Source organism: Hypanus sabinus, chromosome 6, assembly GCF_030144855.1.
Source record: "Hypanus sabinus isolate sHypSab1 chromosome 6, sHypSab1.hap1, whole genome shotgun sequence".
Taxonomy (NCBI): domain Eukaryota; kingdom Metazoa; phylum Chordata; class Chondrichthyes; order Myliobatiformes; family Dasyatidae; genus Hypanus; species Hypanus sabinus.
This window is the reverse complement of record NC_082711.1, coordinates 170,261,739-170,288,415: the sequence shown is the minus strand read 5'-3', so window position 1 is coordinate 170,288,415 and position 26,677 is coordinate 170,261,739. Positions and strand designations below refer to the sequence as shown.

The following is a 26,677-nucleotide window of genomic DNA, read 5'->3' as shown; positions in this document are numbered from 1 at the left end:
TATGATTTCTGTCGGTGACAAGATCACAGGTACTGTTAATACTACTGTGGTTTTTTGCCTACATTTAATAATTGAAGAAAATGCTAAATTTCAGTTGGAGGATACTGAAAATAAAGCTATAAATTTTTCTCTATCCAAGTTCGTGGACCTCAGGTTAAGAAACCCTGCTCTAGACATTCAGATTCCTGTTATGTTATAATCATGCCCCAATAGCACAAACTCACCTGCTTTGCAGATGGTCCATATTGATCACAAACAGATCAAATTCCTACTCAAACTACCAATAACCTTCATATTCCCCAAATTCTCTCCACTTGGGAAATTCTTTACTAAGATATGGAAATGCCACAGAGACCAAATTATTCGTGGAATAGCCAAGGCAACCCAAGAGCAATTGCATAAAGGCAGGAGAACCCCAATGGATATTGCAAATTTAAATGATCACTTGTGATCTTACTATAATACTATAATGAAGTATTATTCATGTCTAAAATAATAACCATGTGATAGCCTATAAATATATATACCATCTACAGACAGTACCCAAAAGTGCCCACCTTCAATCTGATATTACCCCTTTACATATACCTGCTTGGTACAATATTGACTCAACAACTTAATAGTTATTTCATCTTCATACAAAATAAAAATGTTGTCCTTTTGGAGATTAAAACAAGCAAACTTAATCTATTGTCTAACAAGCCATTTCAAGGCTCAGGTAGGATTTGGAAGGGTAGCTTAAAAAGCCCTCCCCACCATCGAGCACATCCACAGAGCGCTGTCTAAGGAAAGCAGCATGGAACTCCCCCACCCAGGTCACACACTCTTCTCGCTACTGCTATTAGAAGGTACAGAAGCCTCAGGACTCGCACCACCGGGTTCACACACAGTTATTACCCCTCAATCATCAGGTTCTTCAATCAAAGGTTGGCTCTTCACCCAACTTCACTTGCCCCATCACTGAACTGTTCCCACAACTTATGGACTCACTTTCAGGGAGTCTTCATCTCATGCTTTCAATATTTATTGCTTGTTTATTATTATTATTATTATTGTTGTTGTTGTTGTTGTTTCCTTTTTTACTTTTGTATTTGCAGTTTGTTGTCTTTTGCACAATGGTTGTTTGTAGGCCCTTTAGGGTGTGGGCTTTCATTGATTCTATTATGGTGCTTGGATTTACAAACCTCAGGTAGTATATGGTGATATATATGTACTTTGATAATAACCTTACTTTGAACTTCGAACATATACTTAGGGACAGTGATAATAGTAAACCAATCTTGTCTTGCATACTGTTCACAGAGATCAATCCATTACACAGTGCATTGAAGTAAAACTATAACAGAATGGACAATAAACAACATGGGCCAGCACAACACAGTACAGATGTTTCGGCCCATGATGTTGTGCCTACCCATATAAACTGTAGTCCATGATCAATTTAACTCTTCCCCATACACAGCCCATAACCTTCCATACATGTGCTTATCTAAGAGTCTTTTAAATGCCCCTATAGTACCAGCCTCTACCAGCACCCTGGGCAGTGCATTCCAGGCAGCCACTATCCTGTCTCTGACATCTCCCCCAAATGTTCCTCCACTCACTTTAATCAGATGTCCTCCGGGATTGGCCACTAGTACCCTGGGGGAAAAGGTGCTGGCTGTCCACTCTATCTGTGGCTCTTACAGTATAATCTGATATACCTCTGTCATGTTTCGTTACCTCGCATCCTGCATTACTAGAAAGAGAAAAGCTTTAGCTCATACAACCTTTTCTCATAACATTACCTTGCAGCTCCTGAATTCAATACCCCCTTACTAATGAAAGTAATCACACCATACATATTCTTAAACACCTCATCATCTTGCATGGCAATCTTTGAGGGACCTATGGATCTGGACCTTGACATCCCTCTGCTCCTCCACACTGCTAAGAAGTCTGCCTTTAACCTTATACTCCACCTTCAAGTTTGATCTTCCAAAGTGAAGCACTTCACAATTTTCTGGATTGAACCCCAACTGCTACTTCGCCTAATAAAGTGTAAGAGTTACAGATAAAGTGCAGAATAGGTAGATAATAAGGTGTAGGGTCACAACAAGGTAGACTGAAGACAAGATCCATCTTTTCATACTAGGGAAACGTTCAAGAGTTTTATAACAATTAAACAGAAGCTGCCCTTGAGCCTGCTTATGCTGCAGGAGGAAAATGTTATATATTTTTTGTTTATTGTGATACAGTGCAGAACAGGCCCTTCCAACCCTTCGAACTGGACTGCTCAGCAATTCCCTGATTTAATCATCGCCTAATCAGGGGACAATTTATAATTAACCTACCAACTGGTACACCTTTGGAGTGGGGGAAGAAACTGCAGCATCTGGAGGACACCCATGCAGTCAAGGGGAGAATTTACAAACTCCTTACAGTCAGTGGCAGGAATTGAACTCAGGTTACCTGTATTGTAAAGCATTGTGCTAACAACTATGCTACCCAAAAAAGACCTAACTACAAAGTTGCCCCAATATAACCTTCAAATTTCTACTGTACTCATTATTCATATATAATATGAAAAATGATGGCCAATTCACTTATTGTAATGTTGCTTTAAACCTCCCAAGATTCAGGCCATAAGTTAAGCAATGCTTCCACTCATGTTGTTAGGCATGGTATACCTTCTTGCATCACATTGACACCAGTTTCGACATCGAATGACACAATCACCTACTTCCCTAATCAGCATGTTGCCAACGTTACTCAGAGTCTGAATGAAGCTGGTCCCCTATTCCTTGGCCAGTATACCTTGCTCCTTATAACCCTGCCTATGGACTACTTGTCTCAGTCCCATCAGGGAGGAGGCTACGTAGCATGCACATCAGAACCACCAGACTCAAGAACAGTTACTTTTTCCAAGCAGTAAAGCTGATCAACACCTCCAACCACTAACTCCGCCACTACTTTATTTCCTGTCAGTCACCTCATGTACAGCCTCACATCACCTTATGGACATACAACTAATCTACGTATATAAGCTCTCTTCTGAATTTATTTATGTTCTGGTTTATAAAATTATTATTATGTTCTTTATCTTTTGTGGGGGGGGGGGGGGTTTGTGGTGCATTGGATCTAGAAAAACAATTATTAATACCGAAATGTTAAAAGAAAAAGTTCTAATTTACCTTGCAGCAATCGTTTGAGTCTTGCACAATCCACATTTATGTGCTGTATCAATTCAATATCATTGACGTCAGTACTATCTTCTGAGCACACTGCCAGCTCTTGTAACCTACAAATGAACAGTAATATAAAAAATTCAGTAAGAAAACGGGCATGAATAATTAAGCTAATCAGCAACAAACCTATTTTGCTAAAACATACCAGCTAATCACTGACCATACTACTAACGAACTACCATAGATGATCATTAGTAGTTCAGTAGCATCAGCATTATTGAAATTGTATTCTTGAAACTCTTAAAATGTTACTAAAAGTCTCTCTCGGTCCATCACAGGCAGAACGTTCTCCTCCATTGAGCAAATCTACAAAGTGTGCTGCCACAAAAAAAAACAGTGGCCATCATGAAGAACAGCCATCATCCAGGAGGTACAGAAGCCTTAAGTCCAACACAACCAGATTCAGTTATTACTCCTCAACCATCCAGTTCCTGAACCAGTGTGGATAATAGTTATTACTAGTTCCTGAACCAGTGTGGATAACTTCACTCACCATAACACTGAACACAGCCTATGGACTCACTTTCAAGGACCAAACAACTCATGTTCTCAGTATTATTTTCTGTATTTATTTGTTTTGTTCGTTTATTTATTATTTGTTTTATTTTTGTGTTTGGACAGTTTTTCTTTTGCATATTGGTTGTCAGTCTTTGTATGTAGCTTTCACTGATTCTACAGTTTTGTTCTACTGTGAATGCCGCAAAAAAAATGAATCGCAAGGTAGCATATAGGACATATACGTACTTGAATCATAAAATTACTTTGAACTTTGAAATACTACTCAGTTCACGAAAATATTGAGTATTCACAACACCTCACACTCATTTCACTTTCAAATCTGCAGAAGCTAATTAAGTTAATGGAGCTGATTAAGAGATCCCAGGGACTATTCTGTTTTTTTCTATAAATTACTGTATTAATCACACTTCTTGTCGGATACTATCACTGCAATCAATAGCCTACAACTTCCCCTTTGGAGTTGAGCTTTTGAGCTGCCTGTACAACCTGGCATTTTTGCATGTGAACTGAAGTTTCAATAATGCAGGACAGTTGTGGCCTGGGGTGTACAGGCTGAATCGAGGTGGCAGGGCCCAGGCCAAGAGCAGAGAATGAGCCAATGCTCGGCCACCGCTGGTACGGACATGACTTGGAGGTGATTCAATGTGGCAGAACTGAGGCAAGGAAAGCGGAGGCAGGACCCAGGCAAAGACAAGGTTTGATCGATTCAAGTTGCAGTCCGAATTGGGAAGTTTGGGAATGAGTCAAATCGAGGCAGTGGGCCTGGGTCCAAGAGCATATTGAAGCAGTAGGGCCAGGTCCGAGGGTGAGGAATGACCCACAGTTTGGACGATATAAATGCTGGGCTAGACTGAAAAGAATAAAAAGGTCAGGGTGTAGGGGCTGGAAGCGAGGTACGGGCCAGTTTAGCTCCCTGTTCACCTCTGCGCTGAACTGTGGCTGTGACCTGCAGCTAATGGGCTCCTGAATCATCTGCCGTGATGATTGTCTTCATAGTTGTGGATTCACTTTCATGAACATCAGTTCTGCATGTTCTTTGCTTATGGTTATTGTTTGCATGATTTTTTGTCTGTGCATTTGGTATTTGACTGTCTTCTTTTTTTAAAACAGTCAACGTTTTTGGCTGAGACTTTTATGAATTACTTAATTATTTAGATGTACAGCACAGTTTCCTACCAACAAGCTCACGCCGCCCAATTACACCCATGTAATCAATAAAACTAGCAACCCGTACATCTTTGGACTATGAGAGGAAACCAGAGCACCTGGAGGTAACCTACGTAGTCACAGAGAGAACACACAAACTTCTTACAGACAATGGCAGGAAATTGAGCATGGTAAAAAAGGGAGGCACAAGCCAGAACGATTCCTCTCCACAGATGCTGCATGATTTGCTGAGCTCCTTCAGATGACACAAAGCTGGGTGCCAGTGTGAAATGTCAGGAAGATGTTATGAGAATGCAGGGTGACTTGGACAGGTTGGGTGAGTGGGCAAATGTATGACAGATGAAGTTTAATGTGGATAAATGTGAGGTTATCCACTTTGGTGGCAAGAACAGGAAGGCAGATTACTACCTAAATGGAGTCAAATTAGGAAAAGGGGAAGTACAACGAGATCTAGGTGTTCTTGTACACCAGGTCAATGAAAGCAAGCATGCAATAAAGAAAGCTAATGGCATGCTGGCCTTTATAACAAGAGGAATTGAGTATAGGAGTAAAGAGGTCCTTCTGCAGCTGTACAGGGCCCTGGTGAGACCCCACCTGGAGTATTGTGTGCAGTTTTGGTCTCCAAATTTGAGGATGGACATTCTTGCTATTGAGGGAGTGCAGCGTAGGTTCACAAGGTTAATTCCTGAAATGGTGGGACTGTCATATGTTGAAAGATTGGAGCGACTGGGCTTTTATACACTGGAATTTAGAAGGATGATAGGGGATCTGATTGAGACATATAAGATTATTAAGGGATTGGACACGCTGGAGGCAGGAAGCATGTTCCCGCTGATGGGTGAGTTCAGAACTAGAGGCCACAGTTTAAGAATAAGGGGTAGGCCATTTAGAACTGAGATGCAGAAAAACTTTTTCACCCAGAGAGTGGTGGATATGTGGAATGCTCTGCCCCAGAAGGCAGTGGAGGCCAAGTCTCTGGATGCATTCAAGAGAGAGTTAGATAGAGCTCTTATAGATAGCGGGGTCAAGGGATATGGGGAGAGGGCAGGAACGGGTTACTGATCGTGTATGATCAGCCATGATCACAGTGAATGGCGATGCTGGCTAGAAGGGCCGAATGGCCTACTCCTGCTCCTATTGTCTATTGTATTTTGTGTGCGTTATTCCTTTTTTTTCTCATTTAAAATTTCCATCAGGTTTTGTATGAGATTGTGTAAGATTTTGTAACTAAACTCCATGCCTCTCAGTGGCAGAGGATGTTGACTCATTTCGCCGACTGCAAACAAGACTGACTCAGAACTGTTTCAGATTTTAAGCTGCATATATCACCTTGATCCAAACGGAAAAAACCATCTGTTATGGTTCCAGCAAAGTTTCACAATTCAACACAGATCAGTGAGACTTGATCTGTTCTGATACAACAGCAACAGGAAATGGCTTTCTGCACCAGTAAATGGACAAACTGAATTAAATAAGGATTCGGCTTAAAATTAAAATATTCTATCACATGCCAAACCAACACCCCAAAATCACTGCATCCTCAACTTTTGGTCTCTTGCAAATCCCCCTCCATCTTTTTTATATCCATTGTGGACTGCTCAACCCATTCTCTGCACATTCCTGCTTTTATCCTTTTGCAAACTCAGGGTCACGCAGAACTCTACAGCCACATTATAAATCCACCGATTTCTGTTCATCCATGCCATAGGCTTGCTGGATCCACGTTATGCCTCTATTTTAAGATCATCCATCTTGTTTACCAAGCACTTCACGGTGTTATTCTTCTTTTAGTGTTGTCAGCTCCAGCACACCCAAACTGCTCTGACCTTGGATTCTTTACTCAGATGTGCTGACCACACTATTGGTGATCATTTTCTTCAAGGAACTCTTTCTCAGAGCCTCCCTTTAGTTCACCTGGCTCCTTCAATGCGCTTCATAAAAACCACCTCTTTCATTCCTGATTTTGCTTTAAGGTTTAAGATCAAGTTTTCATAAAATCTTAGACCACTGCAGCACAGAAGCACATCTCGTCCATGCCATACTGTTATTCTGCCTAGTCCCACTGCCCTGCGCTTGGATCCATCCATCCAAGTACTTCTCCAAACTTCTTTAATTTTGCAATCAAACCTGCATCCACCACTGCCGCTGGCTGACAGCTCTTTCAACATCTGCATCACCCTCTGAGTGATTAAGTTCTTCCTCAGGCTCCCCTTAAATATTTCACCTTTCATCCTTAACCTTTGACCTCTAGTTCTCAAAGACGCAGAGATCAGCAGATGCTAGAAGTCCGAGCAACACACACAAAATGCTGGATGAACTCAACAGGCCAGGCAGCATCCATGATAAAGACTACACAGTCGACATTTCGGGCTGAGACCCTTTGATCACATCCCGATGAAGGCTCTCAGTCTGAAACGTCGAGTATTTACTCTTTTCCATCAATGCTTCCTGACCTGCTGAGGTTCTCCAACATTGTGTGTGTGTTACCTCTAGTTCTCTTCTCACCCAACTTCAGTTAAAAAGCCTGCTTGCATTCACCCATCTATACCCCTCAAAATTTTGCATACCTCCATCAATCTGCCCCTCCCCCATTCTCCTGTGCACCAGAGAATAAAGTCCTAACCTATTTAGCCTTTCCTTTTAACTCAAGTCCTCAAATTCTAACAGCATTCTTGTAAATTTTTTTGATAGTATTCCTACATATCATGAAAAGGTGTGTTGCATTAAGAAGTGTGATACAAATACAAACAATTGTAAGAATTGGAAAACTGGTTTATTTATTGTCATGTGTACCGAGGAACAGTGTAAAACCTGTTTTGCACAACATTCACATACATTACAACAGTGCATTGAGACAGTATCAGCTAAAACAATGACAAAGTGAGAGATAAAGTATTACAATTGCAATGAAATGGTGGTACAGGAAGACAAAAGGTGCAAGGCTATGCTGAGCTAAATTGAGAAGTCAAGAGTCCATTTCATTGTACTAGAGAACCATTCAATAGTCTTATAACAGTAGGATCGAAGCTGTCCTTGAGCACAGTAATACATACATTCAGGTATTTGTATCTGCTAGCCAATGTGGGGGGAGAAGAGAGAATGTCCAGGGTGGATCGTTCGCTTGTTCTGTGCTGTGCCATATAACATGAGCGATCATGGTCTTTCCATGACCATGATTGTTCTTGGCAAATTTTTCTACAGAACTGATTGCTTTGCCTCCTTCTGGACAGGGTCTTTACAAGACGAGTGACCCCAGCCAGTATCAATACTCTTCAGAGAATATCTGCCTTGTGTCAGTGGTCACATAACCAGGACTTGTGATATACACCAGATGCTGATACACCAACTACCACACAACTCTGATGAGGGGGTTGGGGGTGGGGAGGCTAGGCAGGTGGACACCTTGGCCAAGGGCGACCTGCAGGCTAGCAGAGGGAAGGAGCACTTTACACCTCCTTTAGTCAACACCCATCTCCACCCTGCCACCAAAAAGTGGATGTGGTCTTTGATTATGCTGGCTGCTTTATTGAAGCAGTATAAAGTGTAGACAGAGTCTGTGGAGGACAGGCTGGTTTCCGTGGTGTGTTCAGCCACGTCCCCAACTCTGCAGATCTTTTGGGGTCACAGAAGCGAAGTCGCCATATCAAGTTGTGAATCTTCGAGGATGCTCTTTGTGGTGTAGTGATAAAAATACGTGGGAGTGTAAGGGGACATGTCAAATTTCTTTAACCTCTTGAGGAAGTAGAGAAACCAGTAAGCTTTCTTGGCCATGGTGTCAACATAGTTAGACCAGGACAGGCTATTGGTGATGATCCTAGGAACATGAAGCTCTCAATCATCTCGACCTCAGCACCATTGGTTTAAACAGGAGTATGTGCACAGCCCCCTTCTTGAATTCAATGACCACCTCTTTTGTTTTGCTGACATTGAGGGAAAAATTGTTATCACAACACCATGTTTCTCTCCTTCCTGTACTCTGACTCATCATTATTCGTGATACAGCCCACTATGATGGTATCATCCACAAACTTGTAGATAGAGGTAGAGCAGAATCTAACCACAAAGTTGAGTGCAAGGAGGCTGAAGATGTAGCCTCGTTGAGAATTGTAGAAGGGATTACTGCCTATCCTCAATGAGAATGACAAAGTATGATTAAAAATTTAAATGAAGTACATGGAATGGAAGGAGATTCATGAATATAAACACCAATGCTTTTGCAATTGGAAACCTGTAATTGGTAGCACTGGGACCTTAGCCATTTGCTATATTGTTACGTATGTCAACTATCTGAATGTCAACACAAGAGGTGTAATTGCTAAGTATGCAGGTGACAAGATCGCATTGAGGTTCATAAGATTTTGAAAGGCATAGAGAGAGTAGACAGGCAGCAGCTTTTTCCTTGGGGTTAAAATATCTAATATCAGGTGGCACACATTTAAGATGAAAGTGGGTAATTTTAAAAGAGATGTAAGGGGCAAGTATTTTACACAGAGTGGTGGGTGCCTGAAGTACACTGTCTATGGTGGTGATAGAGACAGATACATTAGAGACTTCTAAGAGAAATATAGATTGGCACATGAATGTGAGGAAAATAGAAGGATACGGACATTGTGTAGGCAGAAGGAAGTAGTTTAGATGACCACTTGATTACTAATTTTATTGCTTTGGTGCAACCTTCTGGGCCAAAGGGCCTGTTCCTGTGCTGACTGTTCTCTGTTCTACGACCTGAAAGTTTATAGTGAAGGTAGGCTGCATCAGCAGTAAGGAAGGCAAATGCAATGTTTGCACTCATTTCGAGAGGCCTAGGATGCAATGCTGAGGCGTTATAAGGCAGAGTCAGACTGCACTGCAGAGTATTGTGGCAGTTTTGGTTCCCTTATCTAAGAAAAAGATGTGCTAGCATTGGAGAGGGTCCAGAAGAGGTTCACTAGAATAATTCCAGGAATAAAAGGGTTAATGTATGAGGAGTGTTTGATGGCTCTCGGCTTGTACTTGCTGGAATTTAGAAGAATGAGGGGAATCTCACTGAAACCTATCAAATATTTTAAGACCTAGATAGAGTGGAAGTGAAGAGGGTGTTTCCTACAGTGGGGGAGTCTAAGACCAGAGGGATTCTACGATTCAGAATAGAGGGATATCCATTTAGAAAAAGGATGAAGAGGAATTTCTTTAGGCAGACGGTGGTGAATCTATGGAATTAATTGCCACAGATGAGTGTGGAGACCAAGTCATTCAGTACATACTCATGTCTTATGTTTTTATTCCAGTATGTTTTACAACTGAGCACTTTTTAATGTCATTTGTGGTATAGTATAAATGCAACACAAATCAAGGTCCTGTGAAAGATAATATAACATTAACCAGATAATTTATTTAAGTAACCTTGGTTGAAAGAACAAAAATACTGATGAGATATTTTATTGGCTCCCCTATAGCAGCTTCACAAGTGGAGATAGACTTAATCTAGAAATAAGAACTCATAGCAGCGGTAATACAATAATCATAGGGGACTTGAATCTTTATGTACATTGATTAGATCAAATTGGCAAAAGTAGCACAAAATGTAACCAAAGAAAGAGAAACAGGTCAAATGTCCTCTCAAACCAGCACTGTTATTTAATGAAATCAGACTGAATTGATCAACATTTATTTTTTTGAATCTCAGCTTCACTGCTAAGATTAGCATTCGTTGCCCATTCTGAATTGTCCTTGAGAACACTGGACCAACCTCCTTCTTCAATCGAATGTTGAATGCTGTCATCACCCAACAAGAAACAGCTAACAGCAACACTTTTCAAATCATATTCAGGGAATTCCATCAGGCTTCTTTGAAGAAATCTCTGCCCGATTATCACCAACAAATAACTTGCAGCACCAGAGGTCCCAACACTGCTGGACTACTATTAGGAATGCCGACCGTTCTGTGCTTGGACCGTATTTCGGGAAACCTGAACATTTGGTTGTCCTTCTCCTACCTGCATAGAGACAGAGACTAAAGAGCAAGGCTCCAGCAGTAAAGACAACATAGAGGCGGTTATGGGAGGCAGAGGAGCAGCTAAGGGATTGCTTCGATTCAGTGGACTGGTCTGTGACTCATCAGGACTCATCAGAAGATCTGAATGAATACACCATGGTTGCCACTGACTTTACTAAAATAGCCACAGAGTGTTTTGCATGTCCCCACAGTCATTCAGAGTTTTCCCCAACCAGAAGCCTTCGATGAACCATGACATCCACAATCTGCTGAGGTCCACATCAGTGGTATTCAGGTCTGGAGACAAAGAAAGATACAAGGTCCAGATACAATCACTGGAAAGCCAACTCACATACGAAGTGGCAATAAGCTTCTTCACGCAATGGGATTCTTGATTTCCTCACTTGCAGACCTCAGTCTGTTCGGATTGGCAACAACATCTCCCCCACAGTCTTCATCAGCACAGGTGCACCACAAAGCTGCGTGCTTAGCCCCTGCTCAACTTGCTTTATACTAATGACTGTGAGGCTAAGCACAGCTCCAAGCCATACTTAAGTTTGCTGACAACACCACTGTTGCTGGCTGAATCAAAGGTGGTGACGAATTAGTATATAGAAGGGAGAATGAAAATCTGGCTGAGTGGTGCCATAACAACAACCTCTCACTCAATGTCAGCAAGACGAAGGAAATTATTATTGACTTCAGGAGGCAGGAACCAGAGGTCCATGAGTCAGCCCTCATTCGGGGATCAGAAACTTTAAATTCGTCAGTGTTATCATTCCAAGTCCTGTCCTAGGCCCAGCACATAAGTGTCATTATGAAGGAAGCACTGCAGCATCTCCACTTCTTTAGAAGTTTGCGAAGATTCAGCATGCCATCCAGGTCATGCTCTCTTCTTCTTCTGGCTATCAGAAAGGAGGTACAGGAGCTTCAGGTCCGGCACCACCAGGTTCAGGAACAGTTATGAGCACTCAACCATTCGTCTCTTGAAGCATTGGTGATAACTTCACTCGCCTCATCACTGAACTGGATTTACAACCTATGGACTGACAGTCAAGGACCCCTCATCTCATGTTCTCGATATTTATTACTTATTTATTTTTCTTCTGTATTTGCATAGTTTGTTGCTTTTAGCAACAATTTTTGTCCATCCTGTTGGGTGCGGCATTTCATTGATTCTATCATGTTTCTTGGATTTATTGTGTATGTCCGCAAACAATGAATCTCAGCATTGTATATGATGATATATATGTACTTCGATAATAAATGTACATTGAACTTTGAATCGCTGCAGTCCTTGCAGTGCAGGTGCTGAGGAGGGAGTTCTCAGCAAAGCTGGAAGAGCTGTGACACATTTCCATTTTTACACTGCCATAGTAGTGCAATCACTTGAGTGGAGTATGATGTCCTCCTAGGAGGTGGGTCCCCAGGTGGCTGCGGAGGCCAATCTGGGATCCATATATGCTGGTGCAGTAAGTGGTGGCTGTGGCTAGTGTTTGGGTCTTCTGGTTGTTCATTATCATGCCATCATACAGCTTGGAAGCAGAACATCCTGCCACAGTGATTCAAGGGTATGTCTCGTAGAAAATTCATAAATGCCGCCAACAATTCTGCTTGCACCACTCCCTCAGCCAGGGTATCCAGGTACTCTCACTCTCTGGGTGGAAGAGTTTCCACTCAAATCCCTATAAACTCAACACTGAAGCAGCATACAATCCACTCTTTACAAAATTATGAGGGATGTAGACTGGATAAATGAGGTTGGGTAAGACTAAAACTAAAGGTCATAGGTTAAGAGTGAAAGGTGAAATATTTATAGGGAACCTGAAGGGGAACTTCTGAGGAGGAACTGAGTGTGGAACAAGCTACCAGCAGAAATGTGGTGCATGTGGGTTCAGTTGCAACATTACAGAGACGTCTGTATAAGTACATGGATGGGAAGGGTATGGAGAGTGATGGGCCAGGTGTAGATCAATGGGGCTAAGCAGAATAATAGGTGGCATGGACTACTCGGGCTGATTAGCCTGCTTCTGTGATGCAGCGCTCTTATGACTCCAGATCTTTTAGCCCTTACCCTAAATCTATGTATTGTTATCTACCTCCGACAAAAGGAAAAGTTTCCTGCAGTCCACCCATCCATACACCACTACTTCTTTGTTTAATTCAGAAAAATAACTAAATTTAAATTAATCGCTGCCAGAGTGGGATCTGAAGGTGAACAGTTGAATGATTACCATTGGTAATATTAATACCTTCTCCTTTCCCAAATCCTTGATTATCTAATTATCAATCTCAGCTACAAAACATAAGTCCTGATGAAGAGTCTCAGCCCGAAACATCAACTGTACTCTTTTCCATAAATGCTGCCAGAGCTACTGAGTTCTTCCAGCATTGTGCAGGTGTTGCTTAGATTTCCAGCATCTGCAGTTTTTCTCTTGTTTACAATTATTCCAAAATTTCACAACCCCCAGATGTTAAGAGGTCAGCTACTTTTTCTTGGACTACAGTCCCATCACAATGTCAAACTACTCAAAGCATGCATTTACTCAACTGAGTATGTTTAATCACTGATTTCTATTTCATTCCCTCACTGGACAACCTCATCAGCTCAGGAACCTGCTATGACCCTTTGTTCATCACCTCTCTGATAAATACCTTGGGAGGGAAGGGAGGAGGGGGACAGAGGGAGAGAGGGAGAGAGGGGGAAAGAGAGGGAAAGAGAGAGAGAGAGAGAGAGAGCGCGCAAGCGGGGGGGGAGAGAGAGAGAGTGTTTTCTGAAACAACGTGACATGAAATCAATAAGTTTGGAACAGGACTAAACTCACTGAGAGACTCTCCAATACAACTGATCACCACGTGATGGAATTACATAATTCAGCAGTTCAAGTTAAGTATAGGACAGTCAGAATGTTGATGGTGCTGTGGACAGTGTAAAAGATTATCTAGGGTTATAATGAATTATTGAAAGGATGCAGTGTTGGACTGAGATGTGGCAGATGGAGTTCAATCTGGAAAAATGTGAAGTGATACACTTTGGAAGGACAATAGTGAAGACAGAGTACAGGGATAATAGTTGGTTAATGGCAGGATCCTTAGCAGTGTTGAGTATCAGAGGGATCTTGTCCACATCCAGCGATCTGTTAAAGCTGCCCCGCAAGTTGATAGGGTGGTTAAAAGGTATATGGTATGTTGGCCTTCATTACAGTCAGGGGATTGAGTTCAAGAGCCGTAAGGTATCACTGAAACACTATAAATAAAGTCGGGTTAGACCACACTTGGAGCACACACAGAAAATGCTGGAGAAGCCCAGCAGGCCAGGCAGCATCCATGGAAAAGAGTACAGTCAATGTTTTGGACCAAGACCCTGTATTCATTTCTGATCGTCTCATTATGGAAGGTTGGGAAGCTTCACACAGGTGAAAAGATTTACCGGGATGCTGCTTGGATTGGATTGTAAAATAGATTGAGCAAGGTTGGGATTTTCACTTTGAAGTAGAGGAGGATAAAGAGTGACCTTTTTCCCAGCAGCACACACAAAATGCAGTCCTGCTGAAGGGTGTTGGCTCGAAAAGCCAGCTATACATATACATACATATTATATATACACACAGACGCTGCCACATGTATAGAAACTAGTAGTGCATTGGTTACACTAAATTATATAGACAAAGATTTCCAGGCAGACAAAAGCAGTTAAAAACTAATTTTAAATTTCTTAATAAAGTTTATTTCAGTGAGAAAATAAAAAAAATTCCAAATGGAATCCATCAGAAGCTGAGGGTTGTTGTAGGTTGAGAGAAAGGGCTTACAATATTGTTAACAGCAATTAGCCTATAAGTGGAAAAGTTCTAGGAAGCTGCAACAAATGATCAAACAATCAATAAAGGCGTGAGAACAAATGAACATGACATCATGAAAGCAAAAGCTATACAAGGCTACAAGATGGAGGAGAGAGAGGCATAGGGGACGCAATGAATGCCACCTGCCTCTGTGCCATATCTGTGACAGAGAGTAAGGTCAGAAAAATGTTATAAGTAACTGGGATTCAATTGGGTTCTGACTGGTCACAGGTCAATAAGGCCCGGGGTGGATCCAAATGTTATACCCAAGCGTGTAATGTATCAAGTTAACCAATGATAACTGGACGAGAAATTTAGCACTGATGAACATTCGTGGGATCTGTAAAGGTATGTTTACAGGTTAAGCAAGCAAACAAAAATGTTGTATTGAACATAACACAAGAAATGAGAGGTTGTGTACTTTGGAAAACTTTTTCCCCCGATTAAGAAACTATAAATGTTATTGTACAGATCCACTTTCGTAGTCTGGTTCATGAGTTACCAAACATGTAGGTAAAGCAGGCAATTAGAAAGGCAAATAGAAAGTTGGCCTTTCTTGCAGGAGTCAAAGAATGAAATGAAGTCTTTCTTCCATTTGCTGCTCTATGTCAAGGTGTCAATTGCAGTTCTGTAAGTAGTTAGGACTCCATAGCAAATGGATGTCCAGTGCTTTTTAGATTGAGTTCTGGAGTGCGAAGATTGGCCTATGAGGGGGAAAAAAGCTAAGGAATAACCAGTAGCTGTTTTAAAAGAAAAGTGATCCCTCAGATGAGGATCCTGAGCTACTGCTAGGTCAGATAATGAGGCTATTTCCTCTAGATATCAACTCTGGAACCACAATTTCCACCCTATTCTTATTATTACCAATGAAACTATGTCACTGTTTGCTGCCAGCTAATTGTTGCATCATTTCAGCAACAGCTTTAGTGTTCTTTCTTGTAAGAATTGCGTATGATTTACATTCTTTTTGTGGATGCTGCTCATCCATCAGGCCCCTGAACCAGTGTGGCTAATACTTATTATGATTTTTTTTTGCACAGTTTGTCTTTTTTTGTACTTGATTGTTTGTCAGTGTTTGTGTACAGTTTTTCATTCATTCTGTTCTATTTCTTCATTCTACTGTGAATGCCTGCAAAAAAATGAATCCAAGGGTAGGAAAAGGTAACATATATGTACTTAGATAAATAAACTAACTTTGAACAATGTTAGATCTTCATGATGCTACTGTAGTTACATTTTACAATACATCTGTACATAAATGTACAGATACTTGTGCATATGACAATAAACTCGACTTTGATTACATGGTCCATTACTGGCTCTTCCTTTTCTGGATCTCTATACATCTATCTCGGGGGATAATCCAGCACTGATATGCCAACCTCAATAAAATTTTGAAAGGAAGACTGCAAACTCTCAACTTGCTGACTCACAGGATAACTCGTTATCAATTAAATCACCAGCAACACGAGTAAAAAGGAAGCAGATGTTCTTTTGCACAAACTCTTGAAATTTAACCTTCAAATGACACTTATTGACCTTGCAAAAAAATTCAGTTAACAGCCATTTTGAAGATGGTGTTCATACATGGAGAAAAAGAAATAAAATTTAAAGATTTTCAGCACAATTAAACAAAAAGAAAAATGAATGTCTAATTTTATATTACAAAAGAATCAAAAATGCTATCCCTTTCCCTCAATTCCTCTGCCTCATCTGCTCTCAGAATGAGGCCTTTCATTCTTGGACAAAGGAGATGTCTTCCTTATTTAAAGAAAGGGGCTTCCCTTCGTCCACCATCAACTCTGCCCTCCATCGCGTCTCCCGTATTTCACGCACCTGTGCCCTCACCCCATCCCCCCACCAGCCCACCAGGGTTAGAGTCCCCCTGGACCTCACCTATCACCTGACCAGCCTACAGATCCAATGTATAATCCTCCGTAACTTCTGCCACCTCCTACGGGATCCCACCACCAGTCACATCTTCCCCTCCCCCTCCAACTCTCGGCTTTCCGCAGGGATCGCTCCCTACGCGACACCCTTGTCGATTCATCCCCCCCATCCCTCCCCACCGACCCCCCTCCGGGCACTCATCCCTGCAAACGGAAGAAGTGCTACACCTTCCCCCACACTTCTTCCCTCACCACCATCTTAGGCCCCAGACAGTCCTTTCAGGTGAGGCACCACTTCACCTGCGAGTCAACTGGGGTGATATACTGTATCCGGTGCTCCTGATGTGGCCATTTATACATTGGGGAGACCTGCCACAGACTGGGAGACCATTTCACCGAACACAGGCGCTCAGTCCTCCAGCAGTGGCGGGATCTCCCTGTGGCCACACACTTCAATTCCACAGACCACTCCCACTCCGACATGTCTGTCCATGGCCTCCTCTACCGTCAAGATGAGGCCACACGCAGGTCGATGGAGCAATACCTTATCTCCCACCTAGGTAGCCTCCTACCTGCCGGCATGAACATTCAACACACAGACCCCCGTTGATACCCCTGTCCCCCCCTTACCCCAACCCTAACTATAATTTTAGTCTGGTTCTCTTTCTCTCTCTTTTTCCCCCCTCCCTATAATCTCCCCCCAGCCCTACCTTTCTTTCTCTTTTATTTCCCATAATTCTCCACCTTCCCCCAGCCCATTTCCCTCCAGCCTATCACTTCCCAGCTCTCTACTTCATCCCTCTCCCCACTTCTTATACCCCCCCTCGACCATCCCGTGTTACTTCACTCCTGATGAAGAGTTTCGGCCCGAAACGTCGTCACTACCTCCTCCCATTGATGCTGTCTGGCTTGCTGAGTTCTGCCAGCATTTTGTGTTTTTACAGTAAACATAATTGCTCATTATCAGATAATAGTAACATTGCCAGAGCGTAATTCCCGGATTAATAAAGCAACAGTAATGCAAACTGCCCTCTCAAAGGTGGCTGCATGTTATTACGTTTGGATATGCTTCTCGTGAAACACAATTACACATCAGATGGACCTTCTTCCATTAATGGGCAAGTGTGACAGTCACCAAAGCCTGTGGGATAATGAGAGTCCAGCAGCTTCTAAACAAGGCTCAAATGTAGTTAAACAGGAAGGCAAGGCATCAGAATCATATTTCTTATCACTGACCTATACAACTTGAAATGTGTTGTTTTGCAGCAGCAGTACAGAGCAAAGGCATAAAATTATTATGAATTACAAAAACAAATAAAAAGATATAATGTGATAGTGTTCATGCACCATTCAGAAATCTGATGGTGGAGCTGAGAAAGCTGCTTCCGTGCCCTCAGCCCAAACTGGCGACTATTTTATTCCGCTCCATAGATGCTGTCTCACCTCAGGGTTTTTCCAGCATTTTGGGTGTGTTACAGCAGTTTCTGAATTACTATCTGTGGGTCTTCAGGCTCTTGTACCTTCTGCTTAATGGTAGTAATGAGAAGAGGGCACATCCCCAGTAATGCCATTAGAGATACTGCAGATTCCTTGAAGCACCACCTCGTGAAAATATCCTTGATGGTGGGGAGAGTTTTTGTTACGATGTTAATAATGTTAATGCCAGAAATCGGATCAAACCTGATGAGGTACATTATATGAAAGGTTGCAGGATTAAACCCAAAAACTACTCTGCACAAATCAAGCTTATTCTGCCCAGGACTTTAAAAACGAACCTACATGATTTAAGCAAATACTAGCAAATGAGCAGAAACGTCACCTTAAGAAATCTTTGTCACCAAAGACTTGGTAAAGAGCCCTTAGGAACTAGTGATCACAATATGATTGTGTTCAACTTGAAATTTGATACGGAGAAAGTAAAGTCTGATGTAGCAGTAAAGTTGGCCCTCCTTATCCGCGGATTCCACATGCTTGAATTCAACCAAACGCGAATCGAGAAAACCCAGAAGTGCTCTTCCAGCACTCGTTGTTCGAGCACGTACAGACTTTTTTTTCTTCTCATTATTCCCTAAACAATACAGTATAACAACTATTTACATAGCATTTACATTGTATTAGGTATTATAAGTAATCTAGAGATGATTTAAAGTATACGGGAGGACGTGCATAAGTTATCGTGGATCGGGATCGAAAAAAAGATCGGGTTCTCTTACGAAGTAAGTCAGAACAGGTACATCCGGTATTATTTAGTGTCAGTTAGTCAAACGTTTGTCTTAGTGTATAGTATATATTTTACCTTTCTATGCATATAAAACACTTAAGAATGTATGTTTCAGCGCCAGGCTCGGGAACAGAAGTTCCCAAGTTCGATCTAGTGACAGATCGCACCTGAGTGCCCTCTCCACTGTGCCGGGTCGATGTGGAGGATCAAAAACCCAAAACCCAAAACCCAATACTTAAACCACTGCGTTGCTTAGTGATAATTGTAGCTTTCATCGGGGCAAAACCTTTCTCACTTTATCCTTTAAAATTGTTCCGATCATTGACTGACGTAGCCTAACACTTTTCCAATGACCGATGGCGTTTCACCTCTTTCTGGTCGCTTTATTATTTCCACTTTATTTTCAGTCGTGATCGAGATTATTTTCGTGAACAGAAACACTGCAGATTCAGAGCTCTGCCTCCAGGTCCTAATGTCCACCGCACTGAGACTGGTTAAATAAGGTCTTGGGTTCCGCTGGATCCTAAGGTCACTGCATTGAGACATCCATGAATTTTGGTATCCGCGAGGGGTCCCGGAACCAAACCCTCACAGATAAGGAGAGCCGACTGTATTTCAGTGGAGTAAGGGAAATTACAGTGGTATGAGAGGAGTTGGTCAAAGTAAATCAGAAAGAGCTGCTGGCAAGGATGTTAGCAGAGCAGCAACGGCATGCGATTCTGGGAAAAATTAGGAAGGTGTAGAACGTGTGCATTCCAAAAATGAACAAACACTCAATGGTAAAATAGTACAGCCATGGCAGACAAGGGAAGTCAGAGCTATTGTAAAAGCAAAAGAAAGGGCATACAACAAAGCAAAGAAATAGTGGGAAGGTAGAGAAGTGGGAAATTTTTAAAAACTTAGAGAGCAACTAAAAAATGTTAATAGAAGGGAAAAGATGAAATATGAAAGCAAGCTAGCAAATAATATCAACGGAGATAGTAAAAGTTTTTTCAAGTATGTTAAAAATAAAAGAGAAACGAGAGTGGATATAGGACTGCTAGAAATTGAGGCAGGAGAAATAATAACAGGAGACGAGGAGATGGCTGATGAACTGAGTATTTTGCGTCAGTCTTCACTTTACTAGCACTATGCCTGATGTGGTGTGTGAAGGAAGAGAAGTAGGTGCAGCTACTGTTACCGGAGAGAAGGTGCTCAAAAAGGTGAAAGACCTAAAAGGTACATAAGTCACTCGGACCAGAGGAACTGCACACTATGGTTCTGAAACAGGTAGTGTTAAGAGATTGTGGTGGCACTAAAAGTGATCTTTCAAAAATCATTGGATTCTGGTATTGTGCCAGAGGACTGGAAAATCGCAAACGTTACTTCACTCTTTAAGAAAGGAGGAAGGCAGCAGAAAGGAAATTACAGACCAGTTAGCCTGACCTCAGTGGTTGAGAAGATGTTGGAGTCAATTGTTAAGGATGAGGTGATGGAGTACTTGGTGATACAAGACAAAATAGGACAAAGTCAGCATGGTTTCCTTCGGTGAAAATCCTGCCTGACAAACCTATTGAAATTCTTTAAGGAGATTACAAGTAGGATAGACAGACGGATGCAGTGGATAAATAATTAGTACTTTCAGAAGGCCTTTGACAAGGTGTCACATATGAGGCTGCTTACCAAGTTAAGAGCCCATGGTATTACAGGAAAATTACTAACATGGTTAGACGGCTGATTGGTAGGAGGCAGCGAGTGGGAATAAAAGGATCGTTTTCTGGTTGGTTGCCAGTGTCTAGTGGTGTTCCACAGGGGTCAGTGTTGGGACCACTTCTTTTTTTGCTGTATATAAATGATTTAGATGATGGAATAGATGGCTCTGCTGCCAAGTTTGCAGATGATACGAAGATTGGTGGAGGGGCAGGTAGTGTTGAGGAAACATGTAGGATGCAGAAGGGCTTAGACAAATTAGGAGAATACGCAAGAAGGTGGCAAATGAAATAAAATGTTGGAAAATGCACAGTCATGTATGTTGGTAGAAGTAGTAAATGTGGACTATTTTCTAAACGGGGAGAAAATCCAAAAATCTGAGATGCAGAGGGACTTAGGAGTCCTTGTGCAGAACACCCTAAAGGTTAACTCACAGGTTGAGTCGGTGGTGAGGAAGCCAAATGCCATGCTAGCATTCATTTCAAGAGGTCTAGAATACAAGAGCAGGGATGTGATGCTGAGGCTTTATAAGGCACTGGTGAGGCCGCACCTTGAGTATTGTGAACTGTTTTGGGCCCCTCATCTTAGAAAAGATGTGCTGGCATTGGAGAGGGTCAAGAGGAGGTCACAAGGATGATTCCAGGAATGAAAGGGTTATCAAACAATGAACATTTGATAGCACTGGGTGTGTACTCACTGGAATTCAGAAGGATGGCGGTGCGGTGGGGGGGGGGGTGGAATCTCATTGAAACCTTTTTAATGTTGAAAGGTCTAGACAGAGTAGATGTGGAAAGGTGTGGAAAGGAGAGTACAGGACAAGAGGGCACAGCCTCAGGATAGAGGGGCACCCTTTCAAAACAGAGATGCAGAGAAATTTCTTTAGCCAAAGGGTGGTGAATTTGTGGAATTTGTTACCACAGGCAGCTATGGAGGCCAGATCATTGGGTGTATTTAAGGCAGAGATTGATAGGTTCTTGACTGGACATGGCAACAAAGGTAAAAGGGAGAATGACAGGAATTGGGGTTGAGGAGCATATTTTTTTAAAAAGATCAGCCATGATTGAATGGCAGAGCAGACTTGATGGGCCAGATGGCCTAATTCCGCTCCTATGGTCTCTATAGTCAACTTAACTGATTCAAATTTGTGCCAGCAGCCAAGATATTTTCATGATTTTTCTCTGTGGCGTTCTCTAAATTCACTTTTACCCTTTCACCATATTTACGCATCAAATAGAACAAATATGCCACCATACTACTCTGTGACATCAAAATTACATATAATGAAATCTATTATTTAGTCCAAACCATTATTGGTGTCTATTTTCTCATTTGCTAGTATCCTTGTACTCACATTCCCTCATATCAATAGCCTTCTGTTCACATAGCCAGCCAAGCATTCCACAAGACAACACCCTGTTAAAGAATCTCTGGCCCAAGTCTTTTGAAATTCAATCACATCTCAGCATCTTTTAGTTCCAGATCCTTCTGAACTACTGATGAAAAAGAATTCTCAATTTTTTTTTTCTTTGGACATAAACTTGGCCTATCAAGTGCATACCGAATTTCAGAGCAATCTTATCAATCCCACTGGCCCATTTATTTCCGTGTTACCTTTCATCTGCCCATCAACTTATGTCAAATTCTCCTGTCACCCACTTATAGTTTCCAATTAACCTACCAGTCGGCCTTTGAGAGATGGGAGGACACCCAATGGAAGATGATGAATACTCCTCACGGGTAGCCCCTTTGGTCAGTATGGGACCCAGGTCACTGGTCATGGCTTACTCTGACTTGTCCCCTTTATTTATCTACAGCCTCATGTGCCCATCTTCTTTTCCATAGATGCCGCCTGGCCTGCTGAGCTCCTCCAGTATTTTGTGTCATGTTGCTTTGGATTTCCAGCATCTGCAGAATTTCTCGTGTTTGCCATGCCTCCCACAAATTCCCAGCCAGGAATCCACCCACGATCATGCCCAGGAAGAATATGACTTGCTTTTGGGGAAGGAGGGGTTGAGAGAGACAATGAGTTGCAGATGCTCAAACAAATAAGACAAAAATTTGACAGATTTGCTGCCTGACTTAAAATATCAATCTGCAAAACTAGCACTGAACACATCAATGACTTGCAACTCAAGATGAGCCAAATTATTGATCCTTTGCAAGACAATCCTGATTGTCTCAGTAGGCTCCAGCCAGGCAAGCGGCAAAAACAAATTTAGAGCCATAAAATTAAGCTTCATTTTACAAGAAGCAAAATCATCAATGTTAGCAAATTCTAAACAACATTCATGCTGGCTCATTAACGTGGAGTATATATTACTCCTCTCAAACTGCACTTAGTAACTTTGATCTGTCTAGATTACTGTCCTGTATTCAGGAAGCTTGAAGCCTGGAGTGAAAAACTGGAAAGACAGAGCTAGCTTACATTCAGCAAACAAAACATTTCACTGTATGTTTTGATGTACATATCTCCAACAAAACTAATTTCTAGTATCAACTTGGCTAAAGGAAACTAAAACAAAAACTAGGAATTGTGGATGTCTAGAACAGTAAAAGTGTGACAGTCTGAATAACCTCCTAGCTTATAACTTGCACGGAGCAAGTCTGTGGTGTTCCTGTTCTACTCATCATAATTAACACTAATGCCCAAGGGTAACTATAACTTTGGCCTTCAGATCTAATCACTGGATTTCAGCATCAGATTCTCAAATTTACAAATAAGTCTTCTCAAACATATGGGGAAATGTATACTGTATATAGATATCAATAATGTGCACAAGTAAAGCACAGAGTTATTCCTAATGTTAGATTTTATTGCTGTTCCTTCCCTGGGTAGCAAAATTCAAAGATTCAGTGCAGTACGTACTTTGAGAATGTACTGCAACTGTGTGAACAATAAGCACCCACAAGTAGCTTGCTGAATTGCTTTCAATATGGAACAGAGTACAGTAATGTGATCCAGTGTCACTAATGATTCCGTTCACTAAGCTACGTTATTTAATAAATAAAATGCAGAGCTGCAAGACATTTAGTAAAGTGAAAAAAATAAGCAACACTGACAGAGTAATTAAAGTCACAAGCAAATCACAGTCAGCCAAATCACGAGGGAGCTACTTATGATTTTACTCTGCTTCAAAGTATTCCATAGTTTTCAAATGGAACAGTCAAGCCATAATATAAAATATTCTCATTAAAAGTGTTAATTATACTTTTAACAGTATTTCTCTACAGGAGAGAACAAAAAATTGTGATCTATTGATAATAATATCCTCCTTTCAGTTAAAAAAAATACTGAATGGGCCAAAATTACACTTTGAAACTTGACAGATTTATACAAAGAACAAGGCTGCTGAAGCTAAAATAATTATAAATATACTGATTCAAGACTTAGGGCTGCTTTAGAGACAGATTAAAAGCTCCTTTGAGCATAGCTTTCCAGATAGTTTTCAAACCAGTCAAAGAGATACAAAAGATGATTTAGTGCTGATGAATCAGTGGTAGCAAAAAGATGTGGAGCATCTTGTAATTAAATTCCACAACACTTAAGGTCCATCACTTGGGTACCTGTTCACATAAAGTTGGCTCCACCATCCCCATTTTGGATACACATGGCCTCTGTTCACACATTTCTAAAATCATTAATTTTGTATGAACATAATGCGGGATAAGAGGCTTTCAAGCAAAAAGGTGAGGTATTCAAACATTTGTCTGAGAGAAGTTGTAACAGATGCAACCACTATTTTCTAAGCTACAATTTGATCATCTATTACTTTGCTGTAATTAAAGGATTTGATTGTGAAAAGCATGTTTTCTTTCTGACCTCTGTTCAGGCAACTTGCTTGTGCTAAACATTGAACGGGTAAAGTTTAAGCAAATGATTGGACTCAGAACACAATTACAAACTTTGTATCATGACAGTGCAAAATTGTTTACCTTAAAGGAGTTCCAATATAGATCTTTTCCCCTATTTCCCTTGAAATGCGGACAACACGAGTTGAGCACTAAAGTCAACCCCCCACTTAATGAATGACTTTTGTCATTTTAATTCAGGCAAGTTAACCAGTGACAAGTTCTTTCCATGGGGCTTTAATGAAGCAGTTAAGTTTTGCTAACAATTCTTCATCTTTCTTTAGGATTTTTTTGTGTGTGTGAAGCTGACTATTTTTAAAAAATATCAACTTGGCAATCTGCCACAGTGAGAAATGAATTTTCAGACACCAGGCTGTGATACTGACTTGTATAGTACATTTCTTGATTTCAAGATCTCCAAAAGCACTGAAACATCGCAACCTGCAATCATATTCACTGCTTTGATATATGAAATTTGGGGGCCAATTTACACAAAAGCAGCAAAGTGACAATGGCCAGATGATCAGGTTTCTGTTACGTTGGGCATCATGAATCATTATGAATGCTGACCAGGGTATCTGGAAGAGCTCCTTTACCCTCATCATAAATAGTATCATGAAATCATTTAAAGTTCCAATCTGAGGGTCAGCAGTTTAATGACTTATCTGCAAAGGCAGCTATGTTAAGAGAATAATACTTCACTGGAGCCTCAGCTGAGATTTTCATGCTTGTACAGAGTGAAAATTGAATTCAGCAACTTCAAACTTGCAAGCAAGGACACTATTATTGAGCTATTGAACATGAATCTCAGGAGTAACAGATATTGTTATGTTACTTGACTAGACTTGATCTGGAGAATATAGGACAAATCCCATTGCAACAGATAAGGAATCCGGTGCACTTGGAATTAAAAGCTAGTTCCAGAAATTATGAATTCAGCAGGTTATCATAAAACTTATCTGGTTCACATGTCTGCTGGGGAATGAGATCCTCATCTGGCCCGGCCTATATTTGATCCCAGATACACCAATGTGATTATCTCCAAAAGGACCACAACCTTGGCACAAGGTTTGGATACTTGTGTGCCTCAACAGCCCAGAGAGCGATATTGGCTGGAATCAGCTTTCACTCTTGATAGGGTTACCCATGACAAACAAGTCAATGGGCAGAGGTTAGTCTAAGAGTGGTCCACCAGTCCTCCAGGGTCAAGGGTTCAGCTCTGGGCTAACAACCCTGACTGGTCAAATAAAATTGTTACAGAAACAGCAAACAAGAATCTTTCTGTGATGGTATTCCTGAGTCTCCACCTGGGACTTGCATGACTGACAGTAGTGAAAACTGAGAGGAAACTATTGGCATGATGCAAGAAGGCCAGAACACCTCCAAGACCAAAATTGGTTTTGATGGCCAATAGCTGAAGGACTTTCACTGCTGCTCTAAATGCTAGCGGTATAACAGGTTGTAAGAGATTAGCCTCTGAAATAGCCAAGCAAGTTGATCTACTTAAGGAAATCAATAAATACCACCTTTACTAGCAACGTTTGCATTCAGTGAGGAAATGAGAAAGCCACAAGACAAAAAATTCTTGGTTTATTCTACCAATGCACATGACTTTTTAAAAAAAAAATCAGGTTTTTCTTGTTTTTTTTTTGGTTTTAAGGGATATGTTAAACAGATAACCCAGAATCCTGAAAAAGTAAAAAGGTACACTAAATTCAGCAGGCTCCATCACTTACCAAACAAGTCCTACCAAAAATTATATGAACACATATTAGGAGCTAGAGTAGGCCATTCTGCCTGTCAAGGCTTGATGTGCTTTCTGATATCATCTCAGCAAATTTGACTGAAACCTCAAATCACATTTCCTTCCATCCAACTAATCTTTCACCCCCTTGTTTATCAAGATCCAGTCTGTAACCGCACGGAAAAAACGTTCGAAGGCTGCTTCCATCTTGCCCTGAATAAAGGAGCTCATCAAAAAAAAGTCACCTCATCTGTGTTAAATATGTGACTCACTTGTCAAAAGTGACACCCCGTTGGAAGCCCTCCCAAAATGGGACACATAATCTCACATCCGCTCTATCAAAACCTTTCAGTATCTTGTATGTTTCAACTGAGTCCCTTCTCATCTTCATCAGATACAGCCCTAGCTGGTCCATCTTATCCTCTTAAGATAACCTGGACGCTCAAGGTGCTTTGTTTCTGAACTGGTTATAATACATTAACACCCTTGCTTAAATAAGGATGTGAATACTGTTCAGTGCTGCAGATAAGGTTTCATCATGCCCTACAGAACAGAAGCA

The 26,677-nt window shown here is 41.3% G+C and overlaps 1 protein-coding gene across 10 annotated transcripts in view; it reads right to left on the bottom strand.

Moving 5' to 3' along the window:
- The window catches only part of nf1a (neurofibromin 1a), a 357,260-nt gene that overhangs the window by 264,691 nt on the left and 65,892 nt on the right, over nt 1–26,677 (bottom strand). For all 10 annotated transcript variants that reach the window (XM_059973505.1, XM_059973509.1, XM_059973507.1 and 7 more), the window contains exon 5: nt 3,174–3,280. In XM_059973505.1, coding sequence (XP_059829488.1) covers nt 3,174–3,280 — 107 coding nt within the window. The remainder of the gene's footprint in view (nt 1–3,173; nt 3,281–26,677) is intronic.